The sequence below is a fragment of the Melanaphis sacchari genome, unplaced genomic scaffold (genome assembly GCF_002803265.2).
Source record: "Melanaphis sacchari strain LSU unplaced genomic scaffold, SCAv2.0 Contig81_pilon_pilon, whole genome shotgun sequence".
Taxonomy (NCBI): Eukaryota; Metazoa; Arthropoda; class Insecta; order Hemiptera; family Aphididae; genus Melanaphis; species Melanaphis sacchari.
The window spans coordinates 1051003-1068697 of record NW_020271579.1 but is presented as its reverse complement, the minus strand read 5'-3'; the positions used below and the strand labels follow the sequence as shown (position 1 = coordinate 1068697).

Here is a 17695-nt window from a genome sequence, read left to right as displayed (position 1 = left end):
CGATATACTTTCATGTACTGTTTGTGTTTTACTAATATTCAAATAAATTATTACTGTTTTAGAAGTAGTAACATAATATTTTTTAACAATTATAACTCTACAAGTTTCAGTAAATGTTATTTTTTTTTTTTTAATTTACAAACATTGCGTGATTTTATATTCAACAATAAATAGTAATTTTGCATTTTTTATTTTAATCCTACTCCCATTCGCATGGTAATATACCGATACAAGTTTTGCGTACTTATAAATTATACTTTCCGCATGTTCTGCTGGTACACCAATCTGCCTGTAATGTGGTTTAAAAAAAATATACTTAAGTATATACAAGTACAAATTCTCAGGATTCGGGATAGCCGGAGACTCGTTGACGACAACTACATGTACAATAACGAAATTCACGGAATCCATTTCCGCCCTAATTGTAACGAAACGAAACGTCAATTCCGGAGGGCAACGTCGCAACGATACGATATTATTCACATTATAGTCGAGATCGGATCGTAGGTATTTAGTTTTTTTCCTTCGTTTTCTTGACGAGAGCACACGACAAATTCATATAATTTTGTATTCATTACGACTCCGATTGGAGTGATGGTGGTCCTCGTCAGAAGTAAACTCGAAATGGTATAAACGAAACAAATTTACTATGTATAATAATATTAAAACGCACCCGGTGGCACGATTGCTCTCTTACAAACCCATTCTCTCTCTCCCTCGTATTTTGGCCAATGCTTACCTATAAACCGTATAATAATATTATAATGTGCACACGGCGACCGCGGTGCGTGCGTTCCACTCGTTTAAGCACGTTACGTACGGCACGACGTAAAATATATTATATTATTATATGCGCCGCGACAATAAAATATATGAAGTATTATGACACGCGGCGATCGCGCACACTGATAACCGCCGGGAAAAATGAAATAAATAAATAAATAAAAAAGCAAATTTAAAAAACCAAGTATTTGTTCTACGGTTTTTTGATTTTGTCATATTATTATTATTATTTTTATCGAGGGGACTCGCGCGAGTCGCGGACGTGTGCGTGTATCGTACACAATAATATTATATAGGTACGACGTGCGGTGTGCGTGCGCGTGTGTGTTCGTGCAGCTGTTTGTGCAGGGGGGTTGCAAAATGATGAACGGCGGCGGCGGCAGTTTGTGGCGGCGGCGGCGACAGGCGTGGAGGTTGGAGGACAGAAAAACAGGAGAAAAAGGGAAAACGTTTCCTGGTGGTTCGAGTCGATGGTCGCGCCACCGTCGAGCCCGGTCGTCCGACTCCGCGGGGAATAAAACGGCGTCGTTGGCGCGCGCGCTAGTGTAGTGCGCGCGGGCACCACACCGGCCCGGAGGCAGTCGTAAACGAGCATGTACCGTCCGACACGATCAGTCCGCGTTCGCGCACCGCATCGAACAGTTCGTCGCCGTCGCGCCATGTACACGGCGTCCTCGCTACTGCTACCGTCGCAGCAGTCGTCGTCGTCGTCGTCGAAACCGAAATTATTTTATAACAGCCGAAAAAACGTTTCCGCCGTTGGATCGCCACTGCTCTGACACACAACTGCACAAACGTTTTAACGACAATAATAACTATTAAAAATACGCCGCTTCTGTCGTGAAGGTTTTTTTTTTTTTTCCGCGCGATTTATTTATCGGTACTCTTGCTCGTCGCGGTCAAGTGTTAATATTATTATTTTTTCCGATTTATTTATTATTTTTTTTTTATTACTATTATTATTATTACTTTTATTCTATTCTCTCGTTGTCTTGACATGGTCGTCGGCCCCGCGCAGGCCATTTTCTAGCGCATGCATTCGGTCGACGAGTGACCACCGCTGCCGCCCCGCCGACGCCGCGAGTATGCGCCTGTTCTTCGCTATTCTCATAGCCATACCGATGTGGCAGTCGGTGTGCGGACAATACCACCACAGCAACGTGTCGTCCGGTCCGCAGTTCAACTATGACGCGCCAGAGGACTGCGCGTGGAAGGTCCGCGACGGTCACGGCGACGAGGTGCTGCTGGCGTGCACGCTCCGGACCATCAACAGCGAGATGGACACCACGAATTTCTCGGCCATCCCGTCTGAGCACACCGTCTCGTTGCTCATATCGTGTGATCCCGAAGTCAAGGCTCTTAGTTCGATGGAGAACCAGAGTTTTGCCCATCTCGTGCGACTCCGCGAGCTCGAGCTGGACGCGTGCAAGCTGGCCCGATGGCCGGCCGCCACGCTAGCGGGTCTCACAGACCTGCGAAACCTGACCGTCAGGACGGGTATGTCCGATTGGCCGAACACCGACATGACCATCGAAATAGCGACCGGCAGTTTCGCGCATGCCAGCCGCCTGGAACGGTTGGATCTGAGTACTAACAACATGGTCGCGCTGCCCGAGAACGCGTTCTGTCATTTACCCAACTTGGTGCTCATAAACCTGAGCAGGAACCGCATACAGGACGTAGCTGACTTGGGCTTCGGGGAACGCGCGCCACCGCCACCGCCACAGCCGCTTATCAGCGGCCGTGATGAAGTGTACGAGGCAAACACGTACATGAGGAAGCCCGCGTCCGGTCAGTGTCCACTAGATGTCCAGTTCGTTGACATATCGTGGAACCGCATTACCGTAATGCCGTCAAATGGTTTCAGCTCATTACGTCGGCTCACTGAGCTACGACTTGCCGGCAACGAGATATCAGTAGTCAACGATAAGCCGCTAGGCGGTCTTACAGGTCTAGAATTTCTCGACTTATCTTGTAACAATATCGTCTCGTTGCCCATCGACATGTTCAAGGACGTAGCTTATAGTATTAAACAAATCTATTTGCAAGATAACTCGATCGGTACTTTGTCTCCGGGTCTATTTGTCAACCTGTACCAGCTGACTTCGCTGGATCTTTCATCTAATCAGCTTACAAGCACTTGGATAGACGCCAGCACGTTTACAGGACTTATTAGACTAGTTGCGTTGAACTTGTCTAATAATAAAATATCCAAACTCGACCCAACAATATTCCACGACCTGTACACACTACAGATATTAAATTTGGGTGGTAATCAAATCGATTCGATTCCAAACGATGCATTCATACCACTTCGAAATCTCGACACGTTAGTGCTGTCTAATAACAAAATTGTCGATATCAGTCCATTGGCTCTAAACGGCCTTTACGCTCTGACTTTACTCTCGTTGGATGGTAATAAACTAACAGACGTGCACGAGGACTGCTTCAAAAATTGCACAACATTGCGTGAATTAAACCTCAGTGGGAATGTTTTGAAGACTATTCCATTGGCTTTGAGAGAAATGAGAATGTTGAAGAACGTAGACCTGGGAGAGAATCAAATAGATTTTATAGACCCAGATTCGTTTTACGGCATGTCAAATTTAAATGGTCTAAGATTGATGGGAAACCGACTACGCAATTTAACGTCTAATCTATTTGATAATTTGGTTTCACTACAAATATTGAGCGTTGCACACAATCAAATTGACTATGTGACTGCGGACGCATTTGAAAACATTTCAAATATAGAAGCTATCAGATTGGACGGAAATCGTCTATCGACAATTGAGCATATAGTTCGCAACGTGTCAAGTCTGAAGTGGTTAAATGTATCTGATAACGTCTTAAATGATTTTGATTATGGCATGTTACCGGAAAATCTCGAATGGTTGGCTATGCACAAAAACTACTTGACCGAGTTGTCCAACAAAAATGGTGTCACTATCAAAATCCGTCAGCTGGACGTGAGGTACAACTACTTGACGTACATCAGTCCAGCCTCAATACCCGACAGTGTAGAAATACTATTGATGAACGACAACCAGATTATGACCGTGGAGACAGGGACGTTCTTAAAAAAGACCAACATCACTCGGGCTGACATGTATGCAAATCACATTGGCCAATTGGATATCAACGCACTGCGTCTTGCACCCGTCCACTCGGACAAACCACTACCAGAGTTCTACATCAGCGGCAATCCGTTTCAGTGTGATTGTAAAATGGAGTGGCTGCAACGTATCAACCTGCTGGCTGGGCTACGCCAATATCCGATGGTGATGGATTTATCGTCAATTTATTGCAAGCTGCTGTACAATCGAGAGAACAAGTACGTACCATTGGCCGACATTAACCAAGCGCAATTTGTGTGCACGTATAAGACTCACTGTTTCGCCGTGTGCCAGTGTTGTGAGTTTGACGCTTGTGACTGCGAGATGACATGCCCGGCAAACTGTACATGCTACCACGACCAACCGTGGTCGTCCAATATCGTTGACTGTTACTCATCCAATTACACCCAGCTTCCTGCTAAAATTCCTATGGATGCCACAGAGGTATATCTAGATGGAAATCTGTTCACGCACTTATCCAGCCATGCCCTATTAGGCCGCAAGAACCTACGTATACTGTTTGCCAATAACTCGGGCATTCAATCTGTACGCAACGACACATTTACGGGGCTTAAGCGACTGGCCGTATTGCACCTAGAGGACAATAAGATCGAGAGGTTCGATGGATCCGAATTCAACACTGTTGAAAACCTTCGAGAACTGTATCTACAGCACAATGCTATCAGTTACATCAGCAACATGACATTTGAACCGTTAAAAAGCTTGCAAGTGCTGAGACTCGATCACAACAGGCTGTACGACTACGACTCTTGGATATTGTCAACCAATTTACGCCTGACCGAGCTGTACCTTTCCAACAATCCATGGTCGTGTGACTGTGAATTTGTCCAGTCGTTCCGACGGTACATTATGGTATCCGGTAACAGGGTCGTGGATTCGTCCGCCGTCACGTGCCATTCTGACGGCAACAGGGATGTAAGTATTCGGGACCAAAATGCCACTGAATGTAGTTCGTTTTTTGGTTCAATCGTAGAAAACCGAATCGTCAGAGACGTATTACCTACGGTATTAACGGCTGTGTGTATAATTTTAGCTCTGGTGCTAATCTTGTACCTTGTAGTCGTGTACAGAGAAGAGTGTCGCGCTTGGGTGTACTATAAATGCGGATTCAGAATTTGTCATAAAACCGTACCATTCGAAGATGACAGGATGTTTGATGCGTACATCACGTACAGTCTGAAAGATGATGGTTTCGTTGCTCAGATGCTAGCACCCGGGCTAGAACAGGGCAATCCTAGGTACAGGGTAGGCCTACATTATCGGGATTTTAATGTCAGCTCATTTGTCGCCGATACTATCGTGGAAGCTATCGAGTCATCCAAGAGGACGATTCTAGTTGTTTCTAAAAATTTTGTGGAATCTGAATGGTGTCGATTTGAATTTAAATCAGCACTGCACGAGGGTCTTAAGGATAAAAAGGGACGGCTCATCATTGTCACCCTTGGCGAAATTCAGCCAAAGGACGTCGATCCAGAACTCAGAGTTTACATGAAAAATTCTATTCAAGTAAATTGGGGTGATCGAATGTTCTGGGAAAAATTAAAGTTTGCTATGCCAGATGTTAGCAAGTGTCAAAGTTTAATGTCCCGATCCAGAAATGGTGTAAACATCTATGCGACGCCATTGAGGACGTCCTATTCATTTGCTAGCCAGCCACCTAGGACTGCTTCAGTACAATCTAGCAAGTATTATTTGTCACCAGCGTACGTGGATTCTTCGCAGCATCTTTGGGCGTGATTTTCCAAAAGGTAATATTCTAAAACAATTGATTATTTAAAGTAATTTTTTATTCATATATATATACACTTCTATAACATAAGTAAAAAATATATAAAAAACTTAAACAAAATATTTCTAAAGGTTGTACAGTTGTATTAATTTCTGTGTGTATAATATTCAATATATTATGTATATATATATATATATACATAACAATTTACAAATTAACAATCTCGTAAAATTATATAAAACAATGTATATTTAACACACGTACTTGAAAAATTAAAAAACAAAACTTGTGTGTTCAAAGTTTTGTATAGTGCATTAGTCACGTATATTTTGTAATTGAATAGGTCATTGTAATAGATCTGTAAATTTAATTGAAATGATGAATTACTGTATAAAATATTACGATCTCGAATGAAGACAGACCGTCAGATTACATTTCTAAGAATATTTAATTATGTATTTTAATATTTATTATACCATAATTTATTTATTTTTCTGTTAGTTATACGACAGGTTAAACTAACTTTAATTTTAAATATTATTTCATTTAATATTACTAGTTATTAATTTGTTATTAAATTATAATTTAATTTCACCGTACCTACCATAGAACTGTGTAAATATGTTAATTATGCAAAAAAGCTTAAAATTAATCCAAATATCTTTAAAATGCCGCTATGAATAGTAAATACAAAATTATAATGTACAGAATGCCAAAAATTATCTAGTAGGTACTTAAACAAATAATATTTTTGTTGTACACCAACATAATTATTTATTGTCCATCTTATATCCAAACATTTAATATCCTTGTAACTGAAGTTTTTTTTACTGTATGGTGCATATAGTTTATTTTCTGTCATCACATTCACATATTTTTATCTATGAAAATAAATTATATATTAAAACAATATTAAAAAAATTCAAAAATTCAAAAATATATATTCAATCTCGTAAAACTTAAAATTCAATGTAGGTATATGAAAAACTTATTGTATTTTCGAAAATTTGAGTTTGTAGTAGAAATAATGATAAATTTTGAATTAACACTTGTACAAATTAAATTTCAAAAAGTCAATATTTTCAAATGCCTATAAATAATTTAAATTTAATCTAAATATTTCGAGAATTGCATTGTGCGTATATATAGAAAAAAAAGTAATGCTGGAAATTTTCAAGTTTCAAAAATCAATATTTTTTGAATTGAAAAAATAATAAATTCGTTCTAGAATAAATCGTTACTTTACATGTAAATACCCAATTTTGTTTTGATTTTAACTTCAAAACATCTTAATAATAATTTGGTGTTGTGATAAACTTTATTTATTAATTTTAATCATAAAAAAGTATGAGAAACCATATTTGAATATTTCAAGGTATTATAATCAATAGTTTTATGAATTTTTCACTTTTTGACGATATTCATTAACTTTCAAATAATTCATTAACTTTGTTGTTTAATTATAGTAAAATCAACTTGTAAACCTTCTTTGAAATTCTCCAGTATTTTTGCTAAGTATAACATTTATAGAAAATAAATCAAAATTTTAGATGTTTATAAAAAAAAAAAAAAGATCTATGATGTTTGAATAATGTACTATATTAGAAAATATGAAATATAAATATTTGATGAAAATTTTAAGTATCTACGGATATTTATTTTTGAATTAGAACGAAATAAAAAAATCAATACTGTTAAAAATACTCTTACGTTAATATTACTGGTTTTTAATATTTTTATTTTTTTTTGTTCTTTGTTTATTGAAAAATATATTGGGATATTCTTATTTTTGACATTCCTTTAATAATCAACATAATACAAATTTTTACCAACAATCACATTTAAAAATAAAGATAGAAGTATTTTCTACAATAAGAAATATCTAGAAATAAAAAATATATATATATACACATCATCATACAAATACTCCGCTAAGAATCGAAAACATGGGATTACCGCCTCAGGAACAATCCTGAGTGGCCGAGTTTGGTACCTGCCAATAATCAAGTTTCATTAAAACGATTCGTGTTAAGTATCTCCTATTCTTTGTTAAAGATGGAGATACGTTTGTGGACAAAAGCTAGTTGACAGAATAGATTATCATCATAAGGTTTTAATAATATTTGTGCACAAACCAAAAATTGTTTTTAATAATATATTCACTCCTGATTAAACTTAATTTCCATTTTTTTTTTTTTTTTATAAAAGTTATTTTTTGAATGGCATATTACACATAGTTTAATAATAATATACACAAAAGTACTTGAGGCGTTATGGTTGAATTCATTAAAATAAGTCGGTGTTTATATCCTGTCACATCATCTACACGCATGCAAGGATTTGTATGTTATAGGTGTAGAGCTTGAAAAGACGAGAGTGAAATAATATAATTAATTATCGTATATACTTGAATTGTGCAAAAGTATGTTGTGATGAATATAAAAAATAAAAATAATAAACAAATAAACGTCAAATTATAGTCATCAATTCCAAGTAGGCCCATTATTCGAATAATTATGTAAACTTTTAACAGTTATAGTAATAATAATAATAAAGTTTAAAACACACGAGTAGAAATTAAATTAGTGACTCTACTACTTGAAAATGCCTTTATATGAAGATCCTTTAAAAAAAAAAAGTTATAATTTTCATTAATTTGCATTTACTACTCCAAAAGGTCCCCTTTACTATTTGACACCCTCCAGCAAAACGTTTATCTACCTTTGTGAGGAAAAACCCTTTATATATATCTTTTTTTCATTAGGTATACTTTGTATATATACTTAACGTGTGAATAGATGTTAACTTCAACTGTTTGAGACCTCTTGACATCGTCATTTGTTTGCTTTTTTTTTTTTTTTTAGTCACTAAAAAGACGTTAAAATACAATTTTACAATGTTTGAATCGCGTTTCCTGTGGAATAATAAAAAAATAATAATAAATACGCATTCTTTTATTATCTATCTAGACGTCTACAAAGTATTTTTTAATTTGAAACTTGTAAACCAGTTGTAAAGTTTAATAATAACTATGCATTTAAAACAACAAAAATAGTGTCTTGTTCGTCTGAATAACTAGTTTATTTTTCGCCTCGGGAGACCATTTAGAATAAAAAACTGTAAAATACAAAATGCCACAAATCCCATTATTTCTGTTCATTTTTTCTACATCATTAAATTTGTAAGCTACAATGTCGGTCTCATTTCTTCTTTTGTTTACGAAGATTTCATTAGCTCGTGTTTGAAGCGTGTAAGTCCTTGCAAAATATCATTTTTCGTTTTTTTTTCCCCCTATAAACGGTGTTTATATACACTGCTCTCGTTATTGTTATGTGTTTTTTACCTTCGAAATTAAAATGTACCCTCAGTTTTGGCATCTTTTCGCCCTAATACGTAACATCTGCTCGACGATGCTTCCCATCTGCCTCTCCGTATACTCGTATTCACCCTACACCAGGGTGAATGTATGTGTGTGTAAAGAGAAACCCAATCTCGACACCTTAGCCCATTCGATAATTAACCCTCTGATATAACTAAGTAAAGGGAGACTCGCAGTTGTGCGTTATACAAAATAGTTTGAGTAAACTGAACGTTAATTTTGAACATCGAACCATCTACACTACTACCTACAGTATGGTGTCGACTAACGCATTTATTACATTTGCAGTAGGTACCCAATGCAAAATACGTTTCATTATTATACAACATATTATTCGTTAAAATATTTGTATTCGTTTGCAAAAATATGGTTGAAATACAAATAATAATTCGTGCCTTTTTAATGAATTGTAACAATAATCGAAAATAATACTAACACTGTAATAATATTATATGTATTTATTTATATAACTAGTCTCTATGTGCATTACATTTAAAAATGGTTATTATTTCATTTTTATTACAAGTTAAAGCTTTTTTAATAACCTTGTGTAGATTATGATTGAACCGTAAAGCTTAATTAAATATATACCATATATTTTTTAACAGAATTATCATTTAATTTTGCAAGTTTTAATGAAACATTTTATTATATAATATTAAATAAATATTTACATTTAATTTATTTAACTCGTAAAAAATATACATTTCAATTAGGTGCGTATCTTACACTTAATAATCATTAATCTGTTATTAAATTTTATCGTTTTAAATTAAAACGAGTTTTCCTTAAAAATAAATTACCAGTCTACACTATTTGATGCTAAAATATCATCTTATTATATGACGTATGTAAATGTGAATAAAAACTTACAATATAAAGATAACGATGTTAATAAAACACAATTTATTTTAATGAATTTTAACCATGATATCATAAAATAAATGTTATGTTTAATAAATCAAAATTTTAATTAGATATATTTAACTCTGAAGGTACCTAGTAAAAAATAATTAATTACATTAAATTATACTCTAAAAATGTTTTATTATTTCGTTTGATTTAAGATTCAAAAATACTTCAAGGGTAATATTCTTGTACGATTAAAATTGATGTCAACTGATGCTGTAGTTGTCCAAATATACACTGATCGATCGTCAGAAATTGGCGTTTAGCGGATGAAAACAATTTTTTAAACGGTTGACCAAACTTGTATATTTTATTTTATAACATGCCACTATAAGGGGTGAATAAAAGTTGACAAAGTTTAGTTCTTTTATGGAAAAATAAAAAAGTACTGTCCCAACAAGGGATTTAAAATGTAAAAACCGATCGGTATCGATTTAGCGATATATATGTATACACCACCCGGGGACACGTGCGTTTCGTTTACGTTTATCGTTCTGTTAACGTTTGTGAAATCGGCTTAAAGTCCCAATGGACAAGAGCTAGCACAATGCAACTGAATAAAATTTCCGTCAATGTAAAAGCCGATAAATCCTTAATAGGATTTTAATATAATAATAATAATAATAATAAAAAGTATTTAGTAAAATACGGTTTTATTAAATACTTTAATTGTCAATTAAATTGCAAAAGCGAGAAGACTTTGTTTAGTTCTTCACTGCGTAACTTAAAACAATATATGGCGAATGCGATTTGTAATTTTGGAATATTTGAAAAACTATATATAATATAATACGTTTAATGTACCTACCTATTTCGACGGATCACAAGTAATACTATTTTATAGCAACCATTTTAAGGTATCGGTTTCGTCAGTCACACTTCAGCGATCAAACAGATTTTATTAGCAATACGTCGGAGACGAATTCGCGATGGTCTTCGAATTCTGTTCGATCATTATTAGATTACCTCGACGTTATCGGTTTTGTCCGATCAGACATAAATTACGGTCAAAGGACGAAAATACTTTTATCAACACGTATATTAGTGAATGGTTTGTGTAACTTCGACGGACGCGACAACGGCAACGATGATGTCGTCATCCCACTTAAATGTTGCTCGCGTGCGAATTTCCGAGACGGCGTAATAGGTTTTTTTGATTTTTATCTTTTTTATTTTTATTTTTTATTTTTTATTTTTTTGTCAAAGGGATATTATATATTATATTAAAAAGGCTGAAAAGGGACGTGCCAAGGATACCATCACCACCAATTTTCTCGCCAACAATGGGAATCGCTCGACCCGAATTCGGCTTTTGTACGGTACACCTCGGCGGCCGCGCACCGTATTAAATCTACTGGAAACTGGACAAAAAGCGCATTGTTCCGTTAATCTCGTCGGTATTATTATTGTCGTTGATATTATTATTATTATTATTATTATTATTATTACTATTATTACTATTGGAGTAATATTAGGTACATGTGAGCGCAGTGCAATTTGATATTGTTATGCATTATTATACATATTTAAATCTAATACTTACCGCAAGTGCCGCGTGAGCGTAATAAAAACCATAATAATAATATCGTACAAAATGTAGACTACAGACGTGGACCATTTAAGTATTTTATTATGCACATTGCACACCTCCAACGTTATTCTGATATTTATTATTTTATGGCAATAATATTATTATAGTGACCGGAGGATAATAATCAGGTTGGCGCGCGACGACGTATCTGACTAATACGTATAATAATAATATGCATAATATTGTATACACGCTCCGCAATGTATGAGCGTGGCTCGCGAGATCGTAATCGCGTCGCGGGCGCTGTTTGATCCTTCGGCGCAAAGTACGTTTGGTGTGATACAAAATACGAAAAGTAACGAAACGAAATCATAAGTATGATAATCTTCGGTACCGCTCCATTAATATATACCTATACCTAGCTGTATATTGTATATATCTAAGCGCAATATTATACAGGATGCCTCACCGTTTTGACATCGCCATCAATTTTCTTATTTCGATTATGCTGTAAAACAATAAATAATTGAAGTCGGCAGATAACAAAAAAAAAACGAAGATGGCTCTGTCTATAGTAGTATTTTGTCGGTTATTCTAAAATCAGAAGAACAGTTTAAAAGAATATATTAAGACGTTTGTCAGTTATAGTTTCAAACAAAAATCTAAAATCAATTAAACCGATTCGTATGAGAGCCATCAAATACCAACGTTTTGCACACCGTCAGCTCGAGATTTGATCTCTATCAACATCACGTCGATAGTAATTTAATGCGCCTACCCAATGAATGCGGAAGTATATAAGTTATATTTATAAATGTATTTGGAAATCTGTAGGATTTATAGAATTCAATTTATACTTAAGACTCGGGAGGATCATTTGTGCTTAAATTTGAGAATAAACGTGCTTACTATGTTGTTTAACGTTTATTATTTACAAAATAAACAACTGAAAAACATTAGAAAAAAAAAGTTGAAAATAATTTTATTTTTATTCTCTACTTATAAGCGGTGACTATTGTGTTTACGCATGTACGGTCGACGAATGTTTTCCCCGTTTTATTATTGACAAATTAGTTTTTAATCTACAAAATACTGTTATAAACACGAAATTCGTCGTAAATCTATCTCATCAAAACTGAAGAATTAATAACCTAATCAAGATTTGAGAATACAACACTCAACGTAGAGTCAAACGAATTAGATCAAAGTTGAGGTAGGTAATGAATACACCAGACCCATAGCTGGTACTTAAGTCGATAAGCTGAAATCACTTCAACCCGTTAGTTCTTCGATCGATGTTCAGCCTTGGCGTCGACACGTCGACGACCGTAGACGTGCGAGTATAACAGCTGTATTATAGTTATTATATTATATAGTTGACGAGAGGAGGGCAAACACCCTGTAGACAATCATTATACGTAAATAGATAATAATATTATATTATTATTATAATGACGATGACGATAACATAATAATATCATACCACTATTAAAATATCTAAGTATCCCGACCCGAGCCGGCGGGCCGCACCTGTCGTTTTCACGGGCGTTTGGCGCGAGCGATGCGCCCGACCGATAACGACGGCGATGCGATGCGCGCGCTTGCGCTCCAGTCGCGGACGATGTTATCTCGGCACCGGTACACCGCCGCCGCCGCGCTCGCGAGAACCCGCGGCAGCAACAACCAGGTCAATGTTTATGATATTTTGTATACGAAGACGAAGACGGAAACGGTGACGGAGACGACGACGAAGACGACGACGACGACGACGACGTCTTGGAGCGGCATAAATAATACATACCTAAAAGCGTCTTAAAATATTAATATTAGTATATTATATTCCTGCGCTGCAGACGTGCACACATACCTAATAATATTATGATAATACCGTGTTCCGGATTAAAATAACAAGATAATATCATGATTCTTGATATGTTATTATTTTTATTATTATTATTATTATTGTGAGATACTGAGATGGCGGTTTATTGTGGTCGGCGAAAATTTTCAACATCATATTATTATTATTATTATTATTATTATTGTTTTTTTATAAATCGCGACGAGAATACGCACTGTACCGGGGTTTCGTCGTAGCCGATAACGTAATAACCGACGTGTGGAAAATTTCAATGTTATTATTTCGTTTTATATAAATGTATATTTATACACGTCATAGTCTTGGCTAAATCCTCTACGAAAGCTCTACTACAATCGTGTCGTCTCTAAAGTTACGTAATATTTTTTTTATTCGATTTCAAATCGAATTTTTGGAATACATTTCAATTTTATCAAGACGACGATATTTTTCTTGTGGCAGCAGTAGGTATTATACATTTATACGCATAACGCAAGGAATTCAAGTTCAACAAAATCCACTTATGTTTTGTTAGTTTTTAGAAATTTGAAATATATATATATTTTTAAGCCCAGTGTTGATGCGTATGAAGGGGCTTAATTCGATTTCGTTAAATCTCTGAGTTCTATGTTCGTGAACTACACGGCTGTCTGCCATTGTACGACAATATAATAACGTAAAAAAATACTACCACTGTGCTTTACTTTTGTGCACAGCTGTCTTAGTAATAAAAATAATACTCGTAGTGCGCCACAGTCGCAGTGATCCCAAGTTTTAGACACAAAAGTTGAACGTGCAAATTAAATATTGGGCATCGCGCCGCATGTTGTATACTAAGCAAATGCCTCTCATGCTTTAATAAAATTTGTCAAAAATGGAAAACTTTGAAAAGAGAATGGTAGAAAGAAAGCCAGTAAAAATCGACCGATTTATTTGGTCGTGAAAATACTTGACTTTACAAAATGGAAACCAGCAGTAAAAATCATGATTATCGTTAATTCCGAAATGTATAAATCTACTACGAATATAATACAATATAATATTATATTATACATTTATAGAAAATCCCATCCTAAATAATAAGTTTGTTGAATCACAAAATTCACTTAGCATTGGAATATTTGTTTAGATTTCATTTGAATAATATACATTAAAAACATATGCAACGTTTTCTGAACTCTGTGACTCATCGGTTTGACTTTCAAATTTCTCTGATTAGTTTATTATTTTTCTATTTTCAGTAAAATCGATTAATATTTATTTGCAAATAAAACTACCTATATCTATAATATTACATCACAACGTTTGTGTATCGTTTAACAATAAAGAATGTCATCGCAAAAATATAATTGTAATCAATGAAACTGATATGAAATCATATGAATTAATTAAAAATGTGTATTCGATTTATAAAAAAAAAAAAAACATTAAAAAAACATTACGTTTTACGTTTTAAAATGTCACTAAAAACGTTCAAAAGCTTTTCCATTCATTGTCAGCAGTCATTTGTCACCGACCGTTTATTTAATATTTTATTAAAAGTCAGTGATACAATAATTGCACAACATATTTTACGGCGATAACAAAATACCATACAATACGATAATTATTATTATTGTACTTAATTGTCTTAATCGGTTTTGACAAGGGCGCCTAAAATGTGCGTATTTTGTTTGAAGAGTGAGCGATCATTTTTTTTTTTTTTGCTCCCCAACAAGACCTTTTTTGACCTCTCTAACGCTTACCGCACACACAAAACGACGTCAGTTATAATAGCTAGTACATTTATAAAAATGCATCGGCGCAAATGTGATTTTATGGTGAGATTATTAAACGCGGAAAAAACGGATGACGAGCGGAAGCACCACTGGCCACCCCTCTCCTTAAGTGGTGAATTGGGACCGTCGAAAATCAGACGGGCACATTCGACAATATTATTACCTACTACGCTCGCGGTACATATAACCGTTTGCATATTATCATTATTATTTATTATACACTATATTATTATAATGTCGTTATCGTTATAATGTACCTTAGTGTTTTGGCCATCGACCCCGTGACTAACTCTCCGTGATAATGCCGCAAATTAATAGGTATATACCGCGCGTTTTGTATAGGTATATAACATAATAATGTTATGTACTGCAGATATATGATATCAAAATCGCAGTTATCGCATTCGATCGCCGTGAACTGTTTTATGTACATATACATATTGTATAATATTACTTCGTATAATATTATTGTATTACAATGTTTAGGCAGGTATATAAACTTCTGGTCGACCTCACTTTCGACGATTTCCATAATGTTTTCTCTGGTTTACGTCGTACTGTTACTATATTATACTGTACGCCCATTACTATAATAGTGCGCGTTGTGTTCGCGTCGTGTAACCAGAGCGATCAAGCCGACCGATGGACGGGGGCGCGGGATTGATGGCGTATAAAATCCGAGTGAGAGCACACAAATTGAAGTCAAACGCCACCACTCATTATTCTCCTGCTGAATCACCAAAACGTGTATATATATATATAATTCTAGACGCCCGTAGTATTTGACCCGACGAAAACGAAAAATAATTAACGAACGATTCGCGCAGGTATCACGAAATACTTTGAGTATAGTTCGTAATAAAATCATTAAATTACGTGGGCGAGTGCTGTTTCACGGTCGGTAACCGTCAATTATTATTATTTGAACGGTATCAAACGCGTTGGACATTGCGCGCTACGTGATTGCGACGAATAAAATATTATTATTATTATTATTATTATTATGATATCGTTTCACGAGCAATTCGGTTCGGTTCATCGCGACAAGAAAACGTGTATACACGCCATTAACTATTAAGTATATATAATGTCGTCTCGCAGGAAGATTCATTAGACGACGACTAGGGCGATTCCGAAATGAATAATCGCAAGCGTTTGTTCAATTGGTTTCGCCGCCTACCTCGAAAGTTGTTGTAAATCTCGCGTGACAACGATAGCACGCATGTATATAACATGTAACTTCGTACAAATAATATTATATATATATATATATATATATATATATATATAAAGTATACTTATCGAAACCGTTTAAAAGCAAGACCGTGTACAACACTGTCCGTTGGAACAATCGAACGCTTGTAACTACGTGACTTGCGGGACGCAGATTCAGTTATTATGAGATTGTTTAAATCCAAAAATAATGTATTAATGCATATTATATATACAAATAAAGTAGAAATAAAATTCAAAATATAAACGACGTGCGATTTTATCACGTTTATATTGGTCTAGAAAATACTTTATCGTGCGAATTCAAAGTTTTTACCTAAATGGCAATCAAGCCGAATACATTACGTTTATAAACCATTCAAACACACTGCAGTCCATTTTTTACCTCTTTGCGTTTCCAATATCCACGAAGAAATAATTCTATTTTTTTCATTAAACCCTCGACGGCACTAGACGTACTGCATTACTGAAAAGAGTGTAATACCTTTAGTAGTTTTGATTTTGTTCCTGCGTAATAAGCCAGCGACAATTTTGTATTGGTACGTTTTCGTGAGCAAATCGCATTCTGTACATAACCCACACCGCGTGTAGGTATATTATTCAATTTTATCGAAAACCGAAACGATAATAACGTTTATTTTTTCCATTATCATTATAATCGAGTTAAACAAATTGAAATAAATTACTAAGCGAAAACTTCATGGTTCACCACTCTTACAGCTCGAGATGCGATAAAACTCTCTGGGGAAACACATAGCTCTATTGTTGTTTTTTATTTTTAAAGATGGTTTTAATAACGTTCTAATGATATACTATTAAATATATTATATTATATGTTTTCGTATTGAATAATTGTTATTTGTGGACACAATATTATACGTATACCTAATATCATTATGTAATTTTGTTTCAGTGTTTATGCAATGTCAATGAAGAGGCCGCTCAAAACCAAAAATTAAAAATAAATCTTTTGAACACGATCCTTTTAATATATATATAAAAAAAAAATTGTATTTTCTACGTTCCCATTATTATATATTATACAAAACATTATAACACATTACATTATATTATACCTAAACGTCTTTATATTTCGGTCGATTAACTTATAATAATAATAATTATTTTTTATGTTTAGAAATATGAATATTTTAATGTTAATTTTAAGTTTTCCCGTTGGATTTCTAGTCAAAATTTTCGCGTACACACTTACTATTATAATACTCATATCATAATAGGATACCTATTGTGTAATATTTTAGTCCAGCCATATTATTTTGTTATTATTATCGTTATCGTTATAAATATTATTACTGTGCACCTCATATACTACCGACACACAAACAGACATCTCCACC

General features: G+C 34.7%; 1 protein-coding gene across 1 annotated transcript; it reads left to right on the top strand.

Annotated features, from left to right (window-relative positions):
• The first annotated feature begins 1345 nt into the window (after window positions 1-1345).
• LOC112602096 (toll-like receptor 6) lies at window positions 1346-17334 on the top strand. Its single transcript, XM_025350024.1, has 2 exons — window positions 1346-5668; window positions 17251-17334. The coding sequence occupies exon 1, from the start codon at window positions 1869-1871 to the stop codon at window positions 5655-5657; it is 3789 nt and encodes a 1262-aa protein (XP_025205809.1). The 5' UTR covers window positions 1346-1868; the 3' UTR covers window positions 5658-5668; window positions 17251-17334.
• Window positions 17335-17695: the final 361 nt, after the last annotated feature.